This window comes from Notechis scutatus, chromosome 2, assembly GCF_049901735.1.
Source record: "Notechis scutatus isolate UNSWTSFEM ecotype Mainland chromosome 2, rNotScu1.2, whole genome shotgun sequence".
NCBI lineage: Eukaryota > Metazoa > Chordata > Lepidosauria > Squamata > Elapidae > Notechis > Notechis scutatus.
In genome coordinates this window covers 127,012,366-127,027,557 of record NC_142010.1, presented here as the reverse complement: position 1 = coordinate 127,027,557, position 15,192 = coordinate 127,012,366, and the positions used below count along the sequence as shown (strand labels likewise).

Sequence of the window (15,192 nt, the reverse complement as noted above, 5' to 3'; positions counted from 1 at the left end):
GGGCTTAAGGTTTCTCCTTCCACCATCAGTCGCTGGATCAGAGCTACTATTGCGAGGTGCTACCTTTCCCATTCTCTGCCCGCTCCGGGTGGAATAACCGCCCATTCCACCAGAAGTGCAGCCACCTCGGCGGCCTGGGCCACGCAAGCCCCCATCGCTGACATTTGTCGGGCAGCCACCTGGACCTCTCCGTCCCCGTTTATCAGACATTATAAAATAGATACGTACGCCTCAGCGGAGGCCTCTTTGGCCGACGGGTCTTACAGAGGGTCATCAGTGATCCGGAGGGGCCTTCGGGCCAGACGGAGTCCCACCCGTAGGACAGCCCAGCTTTGGTATGTCCCAGTCTCTGGATGCTCCGAGCGGCTCGAGGGAGAATGGGCGTTGGTTCTTACCTGATACGCCCTTCTCGGCGAGCCGCGAGGAGCATCCAGCCCCACCCTAATTTCTCCGTCTGGTGGGGAATCTTGCTTCAGCCAAGGAGCCAATAGTAGATTAGATAGAATTAATAACCTCTCTTCTCTTATCGCAAAAAACTGGGAGACGCTGCGCGATACCACGTGAGGGGGCGGAGCGTTTCTCATCTAAAGCTCAGCCTGCAAGAAGAGGACTCAGAAGCACATCCCAGTCTCTGGATGCTCCTCGCGGCTCGCCGAGAAGGGGCGATCAGGTAAGAACCAACGCCCATTTTGCCTTATCTTAAAATTAAAATCAGCAGTTTCTATTGTTTGGGCAGTTAGTTTTCTTTTAAGTCTAAATATAAAATATTTCATTATAATAGTTTGGCATTCTTAGCCAAACTATTATAGGTCCCAAAATATTCTATGTCATATCTAGAAAGGCTAGCCTAGAGATCTGTCTATGTGGTCACTAAGCATTGATGCTGACTTGACAGCACATAGTCAAATCAATTAATCTATGAAAGTTAAATATTAAGGATATGTACACAACAGAAAATACATTTTCCTTTAAACCTGGGACAAATAACTTCACTCTGGAATTTCAGCTAACCCCAGAATATTTTGATAGTTCCTGGTTTGGGCCAGAACAAAATCTGCAGGGGTTTTGTAGGACAAGTAAGGCAAGACTGGTGTTTCACATATATCTTTCCCATTGTTTTCCACTTGGATTTTTCCTTTCTCTTTTAATTGCTATCAGTATTCTTGAATTCAAACACAACCTATCCAGTTGACTTCCAGCCACTTCCTTTCTCTACCTTCATCTAGCTGTTCCTGTTCCTCTTGATTTCAAGTATGGCACATCTAACCTATATAGATATCACTTTCCAGCAGCTTTATTTCCCTTATTTCCCCTTGGTTGCTATTACTATTGAATTCAAGAGTGGTATATCCAATCTATTTCTCTCCCCACCTTTCCATCTACTACATTTGCCTAGTTCTACTTCAGTACTGCTGCTAGCCTTGCTTACTTCCCATTGTTCCCCAACTCTAAAGCATTTGTGCCTAGAAGATATTTGTTTCAGTTCTGTGCCCGGACCACATATGCATAATATTTCAATCCAGATTTGGATCTTCCCCTCACTATTTAATAATTTTTCTAAGATTGGAAAATAAAATCTGATGAAGATGTTGACACAGAGTTAGGCAGGAGCCATTCCAAAGATACAAGTGTATAGAAAGAATGTATAACTGTTTATATTCACTGTTGATATAGTCTGAAGCTCATAAGAAACTACTAGATTTTAATTTAAAATTTCAGTTGTTATTATTGCTGTGACTGATTAAGATGTTCTAGTTAACAAAGTTGAGCTTAATTGCTATAGTGTTATTTAAGGAAATGTCAGCATAACAAAGACAATGCTGACTCTTGTTCATGATGTAATCAGCACAACTTTGATGACAAAAGTGGCATAATATATCAGTGATGTGAGTGAGTTTATGAACGAATTGGTTGATAAGTTTGTTTTGCACTTGTATAAATAAAGCCAATTGTCATCGCTTGGATGATTAAGTTTAATCAGAGTTTAATCAATTTGCATAGATGAAATATGAAACAAAGCAAGCTTTATATAGTCGCCATAATCCTGATACTTCCTCAATGTTTAGTGATTTAGTGAAGACCTGGCTCTGTTGATTAAGGAGCCACTCTGTGAAATAGGCAGTCATATAAGTTTGATCAATAATAAATACATAAAATTGTAATATAACCTAGCCAGTGACAAAGTTCAGATTCCATTTGTCAAGGTCCTTAATGGATCCGGGAAGTTTTGCATTCAAGTGAGATTAATGATCCAAGCAAATAAAATTAAGTATTTTATGCAGTTACATTTCCATTTCCATTTTCATCCTTTTCTTGACTCTGCTTACTTCTGAGCCCCTCTTTACTAAATTATCAAATATATCAAATAGGGAAGAGAGAAGATTAAAAATACTCTGTATGAACTGGTGAGCAGAATTAGAGAAGGAAAGCAAAGTAATTGGACAATCTTGTAGATCTGAAAATAGCATAAGAGAATTTATATGGCAAATGGATGACATAGAAGCTCTTAAAGGTTAATAGATGGCCTTGATTATTACTGTTAGGCCAAAGCCTCAAGCATGGTTAAAGGTTAAAAGAATAAAAAGCTCCAGGCTTACAGGAAAATCAGCTGAAGAAATCCAAAGAACCCACACAAACTAGCATTTATTTCCTCACTCAGAGTGGAAAATAATTGAAACAGAATTTATGAAGGCAAGTTAAGTGCCATACAAGTCATCAAATGCAAATGCTTTCATTAATGGTAGCAAATGGATTACATTAAAAATATGACCTGCTCAGAAATAAATTTCAGGTGCACTATTTCTCTCATTCTGATTATTACTTTCATCTGCTAAAAATCATAATGATTAGATTTTGTTCAGTAATTTCTAAAGTTCTGCAAGTTTTATTTGTACTGAAATAAAAAAATATATCCTTTATTTTAGGGAGGGTTTTTTCTGTAGTTCAAAATATTATAAAAAAACAATCTTATAATGCACATTATACTGTCCATTGCTATATATAATTCCTGATCTTTAACAAAGTTCTAAAACTCTTTTATCCTGAAAAGAAAATGATATGCTTTTAGCTTAAGTTCTTAATTTTAGAGTAAAGAAAGTCTATATTTTTAAAATTATTAGTTCATAGGTCAAACTATTATCAACTTCTTCAGTTTAATAGGTGAGTAGTTTGGTCCTGCTGTTACCTGTGGGTTAAAAGAAGGACAATAATATTAGATACGTGCAACATTCATTTCAATTTCTTTTCTTTTCTTTTTTTTTTAAATGCCTTGCTACTGCAAAAAGCTAGGCAAGAGGAATTCAGAAAGATGACATACTGTACCTGTGTCCTACTAGCATTATATTGCACATCATTGTCTGTTTCTGGTAGCAGCTGTCATTTTAATTGATTCCGGATTTAACGTTAAGTTTTTAATTACTAGAAAGACAATCAAAGAAGAAGGAACTTGATTATTCAGCAACTCTGGTTGTTTCTGTGATCAGCTTCTTATAATTATATATTGTCTATATTGAGAATGGTGTCTGTTCAATGCATGCAATAATAGGTAGTTGTGAATATTTTTCTACCAATTCTTTGAGACTCCAGGTAGCAAAATAAGATGATAGGAATTAAAATTATTCTCTTGGCCTACATTCCAATATGTTACTCTCTTTCTATATAGACCGAAGATGATGAAAAACTGAAAAAAAGAAAGGAGAGGTTTGGCATTGTTACAAGTTCAGCTGGAGCAGGAACTACAGAAGACACAGAGGTAACATTTTTTTATAACATCTTGGGCTCTGAGACTTTCTGTAATTGAAATAATGTCAGGCACTCCACAAGATGGCACTGTGTGACTTTTATGCTTTTCTTTGCCCAGTCCCCATAGTCCCATTCAATTATTGTATACTAACTTAGATATAAATCATTTTATATTATGTCAGATTTTTTTTCTTTTTTCTCTTTAAAGATATTTTCAGATTGTTGCTCTGTGATAGGTTGGATAATTTTTGAAAAACAGAATAGTTGGGCTTTTCTGTCATTAAATTATACAATAGATATAAAACTTGGAATTAGTTTAGTTTTATCTTGTATGTCTACCCTTCTGAGTTATCCAGTATCATCCAGTTATCAACATAGTTGATTTCGAATTACGGGTTGTAGATCCAGACTAATTTTTCTATCTATTGTAGAACTTTAAAAGTCTTTTTAAATGTGGGATGTATGTATATCACGTGGTATGCATGCAACATTATTTTATTGTCTCTTCTTCCACAGTTAGAAAAACAGTGCTATTGCTTTAATCTTTTTGTAACTTCTTGATGACAGGCATCTGCCATTATGTTATCAGACCTATGATTCCTTCCCAATTTGATCTTTCTATTCCAAATATGCAGGGTTGTTGTTGTTGTCTGGGTTCAGCAACTTTGTTTTTAAATTGATTACACTATTAAGATGTCATCTCGACCACAAGTAGTTCTCTTGCTAAAGTCTAATTTCACTTACAGAAGGGAACGATGTTTGGATATTGGATTGGACCCTGAGTGAGGAAGTATGTTTTCATTGGCATCTACTGTGGGGTGCTTTTTGTTTTCCCTAGATGCAATGCTAGCATTGCTTCACAAAATGAAGTAGCAGCTGTAGAATGATCTGCCTGTTCAGTTGGAGTGAAAGGGGTGGTTGGTCTGAGGGATTCCATGCGTTTCCATTTGGACACTTAGTGAGTGCCTGAAACAAAAAGCTCTTTTTGTAGTAGTGTATGTACTAAATGCACCTTTTCCTTGGAGATTCTTGATTAGGACTTCTGTTGCCCCCTAAGCTATTTATCGTGGTAAAAATTAAGATTTATGTGCCCCTGGTATATTGACTTAGAGGCATATCTCAAAGATGCATGAGTGTATTCAATGCATTTGACTGTGTCCTACTCGCCTTCTCTGTGAATAGAAGAGTGTTAACCCTTTGGCCTTTTACATTTCTCACCTCCTATTGCCTAGAAGGCTTTCTAAGCCTGTAAAATGGTAATTGTTCCAAGTAGAACTTTCTCATATAAGCCAGCAGGATGAAGCAACTAACAGGCCACTGTATCTCATGCTTTATAGCTTAATTTCTGACTGTAGTTGGATGCCCCATTGCAATAGGAGTGCCTCTTGTGAAACCTGATATGAAAGATGCTTTCTTAGAGGTATACTGTTACACTCCTTATAGACTTTCTGCTTTTCTTTATGCTAAAACCCATACTCAGAGTTGCCATTCCCTTTGGTTTTGACTTTTTTTAATTCATCTTTTAATTCCTATTTACAGGCAAAGAAGAGAAAAAGAGCAGAACGTTTTGGCCTTGTCTGACGATCTTCCTCTTAGTATTTACTTGTTCAGGGTGTATGTTTTAAATATTCTTCATCTCTAAGGAAGAATACAGTTTCTCCCTCACACACATCTTGACTTTGTATTTCAAAGCTAGCTATTGAGTTGTTTGCACCCTACCCCACACTCTTTCAGACCGGAAAAGTACAGAATAAAAGTATTCTGTTTATGTATGTTGTAATCAATTTGGATCTAGTGGTAATTTTTTTTTAGCCATTTGTATCCAAAGTACACATTGCTGCTTCTTTTTGGAGTAGAGGCAGCTGTGCAAAGGGATTCCCCAACTAATAAGAATTGTCACCTTCAGCTCCATTTAAACTTAATCAGTAATAAATAAAGTTGTTTGAGCACTCCTTGTATTTTTCGATAGGCATTCATTGCCTAGGTATTTCTAATTTTCTATTAATTTTAGCTAAGAAATATTTTTTCTTTCATTTATAAATTCCAATCATAAAGTCAATCAGTTTCTTCTTCAGTTACTATTAAGTTTAGATTTTACTAAAAAGTAAAACATTTTCTCCTTGGAGTTATATGTTTACTAAATATTGAAGCTGATGAAGTTATGGAATCTTAAGATGGATCTTGCATTATCCTTCACTAAAATAGAACTACTTTTTACGTATTGTTCAATTATATTATATGAGTGGCCCACAGAATAGAACAAATTGCATCCCAATGTACAGGTAGTAAAATTGTCATGTTCTTAGCTAGACAGCATCCTGCAGTAATATTTTAGAACTATGCCTCAAAACTTTTAAAATTCGTCATGAATACAGAATTTCCTCCGTTAAAAATAGTATTTAAAGTTATAAAAAACAATAGGTATAAAACTATTACAAAATATTATATTCATGTTCAGCTTTTTTAAAAACAGCTTTAAATTCGTAGTTGATTTTCAAATACGGTGTTCTATGTTTCTCTCTGAACTGAATGTACTTTAAATATCTGACGCTTGGTGTTTCAATTTATTAAAGACAACTACTTGGAGAAAACTTCTTGCCTTTTACATTACTACATCCTATTTCCTCATAGACAAATTATTCATAGCAGCTATAGAAATTGAATGCAAGTGTAGGTGAGCAAGAATACATTTTTAGGCGATTTCATCTTTATCTAAATGTATATCAATCTCATTTTTTAACTAAGAATAGACTAAACAAATATTAATTTTTATTGCAGATCTTTATCATCCTTTATAGAAAGAAGTTGTTAGAACATTCTGTATTTTAAAAACAATCTTAATGATTTATCAGAGGTTTTATACTGTTACTGATTGACTTTTGCCTTGAATGGTAATCAGTTTGGTCTCTTTGAGATTTTTTTTTACCCTAGTTTTTTTTTAACAAAAAAAACATAATTTTCCCCCTATATCTCATAGTTAATTCCTTTTGTCCAAGCACAGATTAAACTATATATATAAAAATAACTTGAAGATTCTTCTTATTCTGAATTCATGCTTCATTTGTATTCTGAAATTAGTCTGTTTGACAGTATGCTTATGTTTTTCATTATTTAAGCCTTCTTTGAGCAACAGTCCAATGATTTATTTGCTATTTAGTACTAGCTAAATGTGTGTTATATATCCTAAAAATGTTGTTTATTTTTTGTGTGTTTTAATTTCATAACATTAAATTTTATTAATTGCTTTTTTACAGTTGGGTTACTTCCTTTGAAATGTTTTGTAGGTTGTGCTGAAACCAGTACAACATTTCATTTTTGATTTCATAATAAAACTGCTTGAGGAAATACATTCCCCGCTTCTTTGATGCAACAGAATTTGCTTTTTTGTTGTTGTTTATACCTGCTGTCATATATAACAGCTATAAAAGATGCATGTACTTGTTGTGTCTGGTTCTCATTAAGAGAACCCCTGTTTTTGTTGGATCAGAATATCCCTCTAGTTACTATAATTAGTTCTCTACATTTCTGTTTAAAAAAACCAGGCTTTATAATTGCATAATTGCTCTCCTAATTATGGAGCCGATTTTGTCACCAAATGAGGGAAGTGTGACTCTTAAAGTGTACAGTGGTATGAGGAAGCCAATCTGCATTGAAGGATTGGGTATCTTCTTGATCAAATACAGTAGTTTAAAAGAAATAGATGAGAACACAGGGAATCGTCCTGCTGTATGGATCTTTGGATCTTTTGCTTTATCTTGTGCCTCTTACCTGACCTTGACTGATCCTAGAACCTAAATATGTTTTGTTCAAAATGAAAGACCGTCTGGGCATTTCAGGGCTGCAGAGTAGACTAGAAGTTGAAAAAGTATTGTGGAAGTAGCAGACCATTTCCATGATACTGAGAAGAAAACTGCAAGCATATTGGTGAACCAATTTAGTGTAGTGATTGTGATGCTGGACTAGAAAGCAGAAGACCAGGTGTTCCAGCCTTCCCTTAGGCATAAATACAATAGTGAGTGTGGTTATCAGAATCAAGTTTGATTCAAGGATATCTTCACCTTTATATTCAATAGTGCATAATTATTATAGCATGAACTTTTTTTCTATTGCTTCTTAAAAAATAAACTCCAAAAGTGCATTTATCTTCCTTAAAATTTTTCAACTTTGCACATAAAAACTGGAATCCAGAGCAACTGCACTCCCCCCCCTTTTTTTTTCCTGATCAGTTAATTCAAAAGGAGGCCTTCTGGTTCTGTTAACAACCATAATGTGCATCAAAATAGCCACTCGAACTATAAATGCTTTAAGAATAGGTTATATTCATTTTACATGTTAATATCTGAGGCAGTTAGATGAAAAGAGCAGTTAAGTATTATTGGGAGGACACAACACATTCTGTGATAATAGTGATCACTGTTCTAGTTTTTCCCACTACCTAGCCACTGGTTTCTTCAAATGGTTTATATTTGGTATATTGCTACTTTAGCTTTAATGGACTTTAATTAATTTAGTCTTTGTAGTTCATTGATGGATTTTCAGATTAGAAAATATAAATCCTGATTGAGAAATAATCAAATTAAACACTAACTTCCTGCAATACCGGATTACCAGTGGATTTCTTGAATGCTATCAGAATAAATTCTGATAACTCTCTCTACAATTGGGAGATTCATTTATGGTGACATGATCTCCTTTACATATATATATTTCATTTTTACCTAGTAGTTCAGATTTAATTAATACTATTTAATACTATGAAGTCAGAAGAATTTTTGCTTTCCTTTTCTATTACAGGATATTTATTTTTATTTATTTATTAAACATATTTGCATACAATATAATTTTTGTTCCCTTCCCTTCTATCATATCGAAATGATTATGGATACTCATGATCTCATTTTTTTTAGAAGAGAATAGGGGTCAGTGACAGGGGTATCTGAAAAGATAAATTGCAGACATTGTCAAATCAGAATGCCTTTGCAATTCATGGCAAGTTTCCCTTGGTAAGGATAAATCTACATGGCTAGATTCAGAACGATGTATGGTCAAGTGTTTGTTACGGTTGGGTATTTGTTTTCTTTATTATAAGTAAATTTTCATCTTACCATGACTGCATTCCTGTGTTTAAAATAAAATGTGTTGCTTAATGAAATTACCTATTTTGGCAGTAGTGCTATTATAGTAAACTCCAGTTCTATGTACTCAAGTCTGTTCTAATTCTGTTAATTATAGTTCATAAAGGAATGATCTTTCAGAGCTCTTTCTTGCCTTCTGTACTACTTCTGCATTGGGGGGGGGAAATATTAAAAATGCTATCTTGTAAAGGGTGAGGATTATTCCATTCTTTAGCAGAAAAAAAGGAGGGGATCAGTCTAATCAAACTGTGTTTAAAACACAACCTAATTTATTTTTCCTCTCTAAGCTGGGGGCCGCTCGTGACTAATTTGAGCTGAATAGAGAGATAAAAAAAGCAGTAGGCATACAATGAGCAGCAGAAAGTGTGGGAAAAGCAGGAAAAGAAAGGGATGTCCAAGACTTGCAGTGTGAGAGCTACGGAAGGGTATGTAGCACCCACGTTCAGCATGAAGTCACTTTTCAAAAATAGACACTAGGACTCTAAATGCAATAGGTCCAGACTATAGGTCAGAAAGGAGAATGATTGTAATTTGTCTTTCATAACAAAATACAAACATATGTTCTTCTTAATTGCAATGTTATATCCCCCCCCCTCTTACCAATCCAGCTTTTGGTGGATGGGTTTGAAATTAACAAAAAGAGAAAGGCATCTTAGATGTGTGCCAGGAAGGACTTGGTTAAAAAGAAATATATTTCATTTGCCCCTACCCTTTTGCTGTTTACTGAGTTCTACACAATTTTATTTCTAGAAATAGGCAAAGAAGTGACTTCATACCCAAAATTCTGAACATTTGAAATTCCCTTCTACCTTGGAAAGAACTAAAAGTTAATTTTATAGGTATATAACATAATATTAAGATCACATGTAAAAACTACCTTTCCTCTCTTTAGGGGGAGAATATTTTGAAAAGCATGATAGGAAAAACACAACAATGATCAAGAACTATAGTGCAGAATTGTGGCATTAGTGCTAACAGATTTTAGAGAATACAGCTCATTACACTGCACATTGTCCTAAGGCCATGATGGTGAACCTATGGCACACCAGCCATTGCCCATTGCTCTCTGGGCACACCAGCCATTGCTCTTTTGGGTGTGCTGGTCTTTGCATGCGTGGGAGTGGCAGAAACTGGACAGCAGCTCCCCGGCACACATGTGCACACTGGCCAGCTAGTCTTTGTGTGTGTATGCACACTGGTCAGATGGTTTTCATGTGCGTGTTAGAAACCGGAAGACCAGGCTGGTGTGCATGCATGTGCCAGAGAGCTGGTCTTCCGGTTTCTGGTACATGCATGCATGTTTCGGCACTCGGTGCCTTTTTGGCATGTGATCGCTCCTGTTTTGGCACTCAGCACCCTAGGGCAAGGAAATGAGATTTGCCTTTAAGCCTGCAATGATAAATATGTGTATTGGAGAATGAGTCACATAGGACATAATTTATTTTTCCTGACAATACATACCCAGGATTATGTTGTATGTAACATGTTGATTCCACTGCAGAAGGAACTTAATTTTAGCAATATAATTTAATTGGCATACTTGGCATTCAAACAATTTTTTAGAAAAACATTCACAAGATGATTTCAGGACTGATTTTAATACTGAAACTACATTGGTTACTTTGATCTTGCATAGAGGATTGACATAAATGTTTGATATTTTTAGGGACATGTATTTCATTTACTCTTAATCAGATTGCATTAAACAGGTATAAGTCTAGGAACATTTTTATTCAGCTGTATCAATGGAAACATGATATAAATATCTGTACAGTATTGTTCTGTGGTCTTGATGTTGTTATTCAAGTTTAAATAACTATGAACTGTGTACTTGTATAGAGGTTACTTTCAAATATTTTTGATGTCTGCTATTTCAAAAATGTAAGTGCAAATTCATTTACTATAGGCCTGAGGATGTTGACAAGTTACAATTCCTAGTAGTCTATAATATTAGTGGTGACATATTTATGTAAAACATTTATATATAATCACCCATCTTTTGTCAAACTACACAGTTCCCAATCAACAATTAAAACAATGTCAATAATAATATAATACAGATATATATATATATTGAAACTATAAACATTGAAAAAATATCCCTGCCCTAAGTTAAGCTTCTAACATGAAGTTCTTCATTAAATCCTTTTGTCCACTTTATCCTATTCCAGCCAGATCTTCAGAGCTTTTTGACCCAGGAAGGCAGAGCCTGCCAAACTTCAAGGGGACAGATATTCCATAGGGCAGAGACTGCCATGGAAAAGACATGCTTTCTAGATCCCATAAGATGGCAGTATTTAAAGGAAGAGACTAGGAGCATGCCCACCATAACTGACTTGGTGGGTAGATGTCTTTAGGGAGACATAGTCCCACAGATTGCTCTGTGCCATATAGGGCTTTTCACCTTGAAAAGTTGGTAGCTTGCAACTTTTCTCTCATATGCTGTACATATGCTGAGAGTTGCATAGAAAAATCTGTTAAGAATTTTTTTTAGCAGGGTGTGTGGGGAACACCAATTGATGAAGTTATATCTCACCAGTTTTAGTCTGCTGTTATACTGGCTGGTTTCCAAGCAGAATTCAAAACATGGGCCTTTTAATGAAACTTTGGTTTGTTGATGATGTGAAGAAATGTCAGCTTCCATATCAGTGTTTATATTACCATCAGAAACCCTCCTCCACATATCCCTGTCAAAGTAAGGAAATTTTCACCTGGAGTTGGATTTTTTTTCCTCCAAGGAGACTTACGTGCCATGTACTTACTTGCATCTTTTTTCAGCAAAAAAATCATCATCATCTAGGCTTTTGCTTGTTAAAGTTGTAATTCAGCAGTTCAACTGTTTTTAACTTGGCTGTGTAATATCTGATCACAAAACTTTGCAGGTTTATAGATGGCTCAGAAATGCCTCAACAAATAAATGAGAATTATAAATAATTAGGGGGGGGGGGGGGGGGGGGGAAAGGGGGAAAGGGGAAAAAAGGGGGGGGGGGGGGGGGGGGGGAAAAAAGGGAAAAAAAGAAAAAAAGGGAGGGGGGGGAGGGGAGGGGGAGGGGAGGAAGGGGGGGGGGGGGGAGGGGGAGGGGGGGGGAGGGGGGGAAGTAGATTGTGTCTGGTTTTTACATAAAGCAAATGAGAGTTTTTGTAATAAAATATTGCAAAATTTGATAAACATTGTGATTCACCCAGAATATACTTTTAATATTCATTGGCTTCTGTTATTCCTTGGCCCAGCTCAAGAAGATGCATGGCCTGGGAAGCTCTGCATGATATGGAATTTGAGTCTTCATTTTTCCACATATGTAAATAACTTTAAATCACCAATAGAGTCCTTTTACCAAGTGTCTTTGTCTATCAGAAGTTTGAACAACAGTTACAGAAATGGGGGCATTCTCCATTTAAAATTCAGTCAAACAAGGTCTTCCTCTCCTTAATTTTTACTTCAGGGCTGGTAAGGGGGCACTTTGGGGCAATTTCCCAACCAAAGTAAAGCTCCTGCAGATCCAAGAAGGATTCTAAGGATTGAACATCAAAACTATTTATTTGCTCTCCCAAAAAAAGCTTATAATTAGGAGGACTCTGTGATCTTCCTATTCCTAGCTGTTTGCTCTCAGGAACATTGCATTAATTATTCCAAGGTATTTAAAATAATTCAGGTTTCAAGTAAAATCTCACTTTGGAGCTAAGAGAAAGTATATGAGATTTTATTACAATTCCCTGAAAAATTCTTAAACTTTTGCTGTGTTAATATATTGTGGTAAAGAATCTTCATAATTACCATTCATGCATATGATAATATTTGTATTAAAATCTAATGTCACTGAAATTCAATCAGTTTTAGTTTAGTTCCAACATTACTTATTAGTCATGGAAATGTGGCTCCTGACTTGATGGTCAATGGTTAAGTACACAGAAAAACCTGCACAAACCAGATTTAGAAAGATTTTTTCAAGCTACTTTTCTCTAGATGGAAATTCTCTAGATGCAAACACGTTTATATGATTCTTAGCATGCACCTCTATTTAGGTGAAACTTCCAGACATTGCAATAAGCCAGAACTACAGGAAATTATAACTAAATTATGAAAGATCATCTTGCTGAAATATGGAACTCAGTTGGTCCTATTTGCTCTTCCCAAGGACAACAGCAATAAACTTAGTTCCCACCCTGGTTTTTTGTACAAACTGGAAACCTGCTTGTTTCTGTGCTAATAAAATAGAGTTATAAGCCACGAATAAGTTCACAAATATAGCTTTAGTCACTGGGTCTGGTTTTCTGGTATAGCTGAATGCAACTTCTTTTTTCTCTCCAAGTATTTTCAGTTTTCCCCTTTATTGAGTATTCTGCCTGCCTCCTGAGACTTTTCCTATTAATTATTCCAGAATGTGTGTTTCATCTAGGTATTTGATTTAATCTAAAAGGTTTTTATAATGCTCGAAAGAGTTTTAACTTGAGTTGTTTTCTTTTGTTTGGGGCTTTGACTGCACTTATCGTACCTTGTGTGCCGTTCTTCCATTTCTTTATTATCTTCATAGTGAAAGCCACTTGGACATCTGTAATCATCCCCCTACCCACCCACCACCCTCAGTATTTTCATTAACGTCTAATATCTCCAAGTCTTAAGATTTAACTTTTTTAATTGCTAAACTCTGGGTTTCATTCTGTCACCTCTCAGTTTTAATGTTGACTTTGTGCTTTTTTGGTATCTTTCTTACTGAGGTTCTACCTACTTCTGGAGTTTGTTTCAGTTTTCTCTGAACACCTCTTTGTTCTGAATATGCAAAGTTCTGCTCAACAATTCTTGGCTCCTTTGGGAAGAAAGAGTGGCATAAAAATAAAATAATGAATAATAAACCATGTCTGCAGAGTAGCAGTGTTTTACCCTGAAATGTAAATTAAGTGATTTCTTCTTTCTGGTTTTTTTTTTCTCATTTACTCACATAATTAGTCACTGCTTCAGAATGAATTAAGCCCTGGATCAAATTATTTAGTTAAATTTGAGTATCTCCAGTTTCAAAAAAAGTATTCTGCCGCTGTAGCTGCTTGAATCAAGAAGGTAGTCTATTCTTTGCACCAGTGATCAGATGAAATTCACCCCCTGGACGTGAGTTCTTCAGTAAAAGACTTGTTAAAAAGGGTTGATGGTTGAATGAGAAGAGATCCTCAAAGCAAAAAGTAATTAGCTATTCTGGAACACTAGCAATTTTTAAGTTGTGTTTGTTTATTATTATCCTTTTTATGGTCTGAACTAGTAACTAAAAAAAAAACCCATAGGTGCTAGTTTGTAGTGTCTAGTTTATGTTACTAAATAAGGGATAGCTGCAGGAAATTTTATTTATTATATTTATATACTACCCATTTCACTATTAAGTGACTCTTAGCAAAACAGAAGCAAGGTTGATATAATGTAAATATGGACTTTCAGGAGAAGTAGCTTCTGGGGTCATTAATTCACATTTTTATATTAATGAATCTCTCAATTTGCCATAAGTATGTAACTCAGTTAATAGCCAGATAAATATTCATAAGAGAGGAGAAATGAAGCTGTCTGTCTTATTCCTTCTAATTAAAAGAATGCTATGCTACTTCTGTAACCATGGATAATAAATATATGATAAATGTATTAGTAAACTATGTGTGAATCATGCAGTTAATTACATATGCATGTTTTTCTATCTTGTTATTCAATTTTTTTAAAGATTACAGTAAGAAAAATCTTAGAAAACATTGAGAGAATATGTCTTAAACACCATTTTATGAGAGCTGATTTTAAGTGTGTGTGATTATGTATGAGTGTGTGTGTGTGTGTGATAGCTTTTGACATAATTTTGTAGCTAAGTGCAATGATTTGTCAATCATCTTTCAACTTCCTCAGATGGATCTGCCCAGGCAATTCATAATAATCTCAACAGATTGCAGCCTTTTTTTATTGAAGCAGTCAAAAGAATTATATAAATGCATAACATCTCATCAGCAAGGTATCCTAGGATAGATTATTGAGCTCAAAGAATTGTTAAGTGAGTTTTGCCCCATTTTACAATCTTTCTTGCCACAGTTGTTAGGTGAAACACTGTAGTTAAGTTAATAACATGGTTATTAAGTGAATCTGGCTTCCCTGCTGCCTTTTCTTGTCAGAAGGTTGCAAAAGGGGATCACATGACCCTGGGATACAGCAACCATCATAAATATGAGTCAGTTACCAAGTGTCTGAATTTTGATCATGTGACCATGGGGATGCTGTAACAGTTGTAAGTCTGGAAAATAGTCCTGTCACTTTTTTCAGTGCCATTGTAATAGTCATTAAATGAATTGTTATAAG

At 35.4% G+C, this 15,192-nt stretch overlaps 1 protein-coding gene across 2 annotated transcripts in view; it reads left to right on the top strand.

Annotated features, from left to right (window-relative positions):
* Positions 1–6,332, top strand: part of SARNP (SAP domain containing ribonucleoprotein) — a 67,493-nt gene extending 61,161 nt beyond the window's left edge. For both annotated transcript variants that reach the window (XM_026678720.2, XM_026678719.2), the window contains 2 exons: positions 3,662–3,751; positions 5,281–6,332. In XM_026678720.2, the coding sequence (XP_026534505.1) occupies positions 3,662–3,751; positions 5,281–5,322 (132 nt within the window). In that variant the 3' untranslated portion in view covers positions 5,323–6,332. The remainder of the gene's footprint in view (positions 1–3,661; positions 3,752–5,280) is intronic.
* Positions 6,333–15,192: the final 8,860 nt, after the last annotated feature.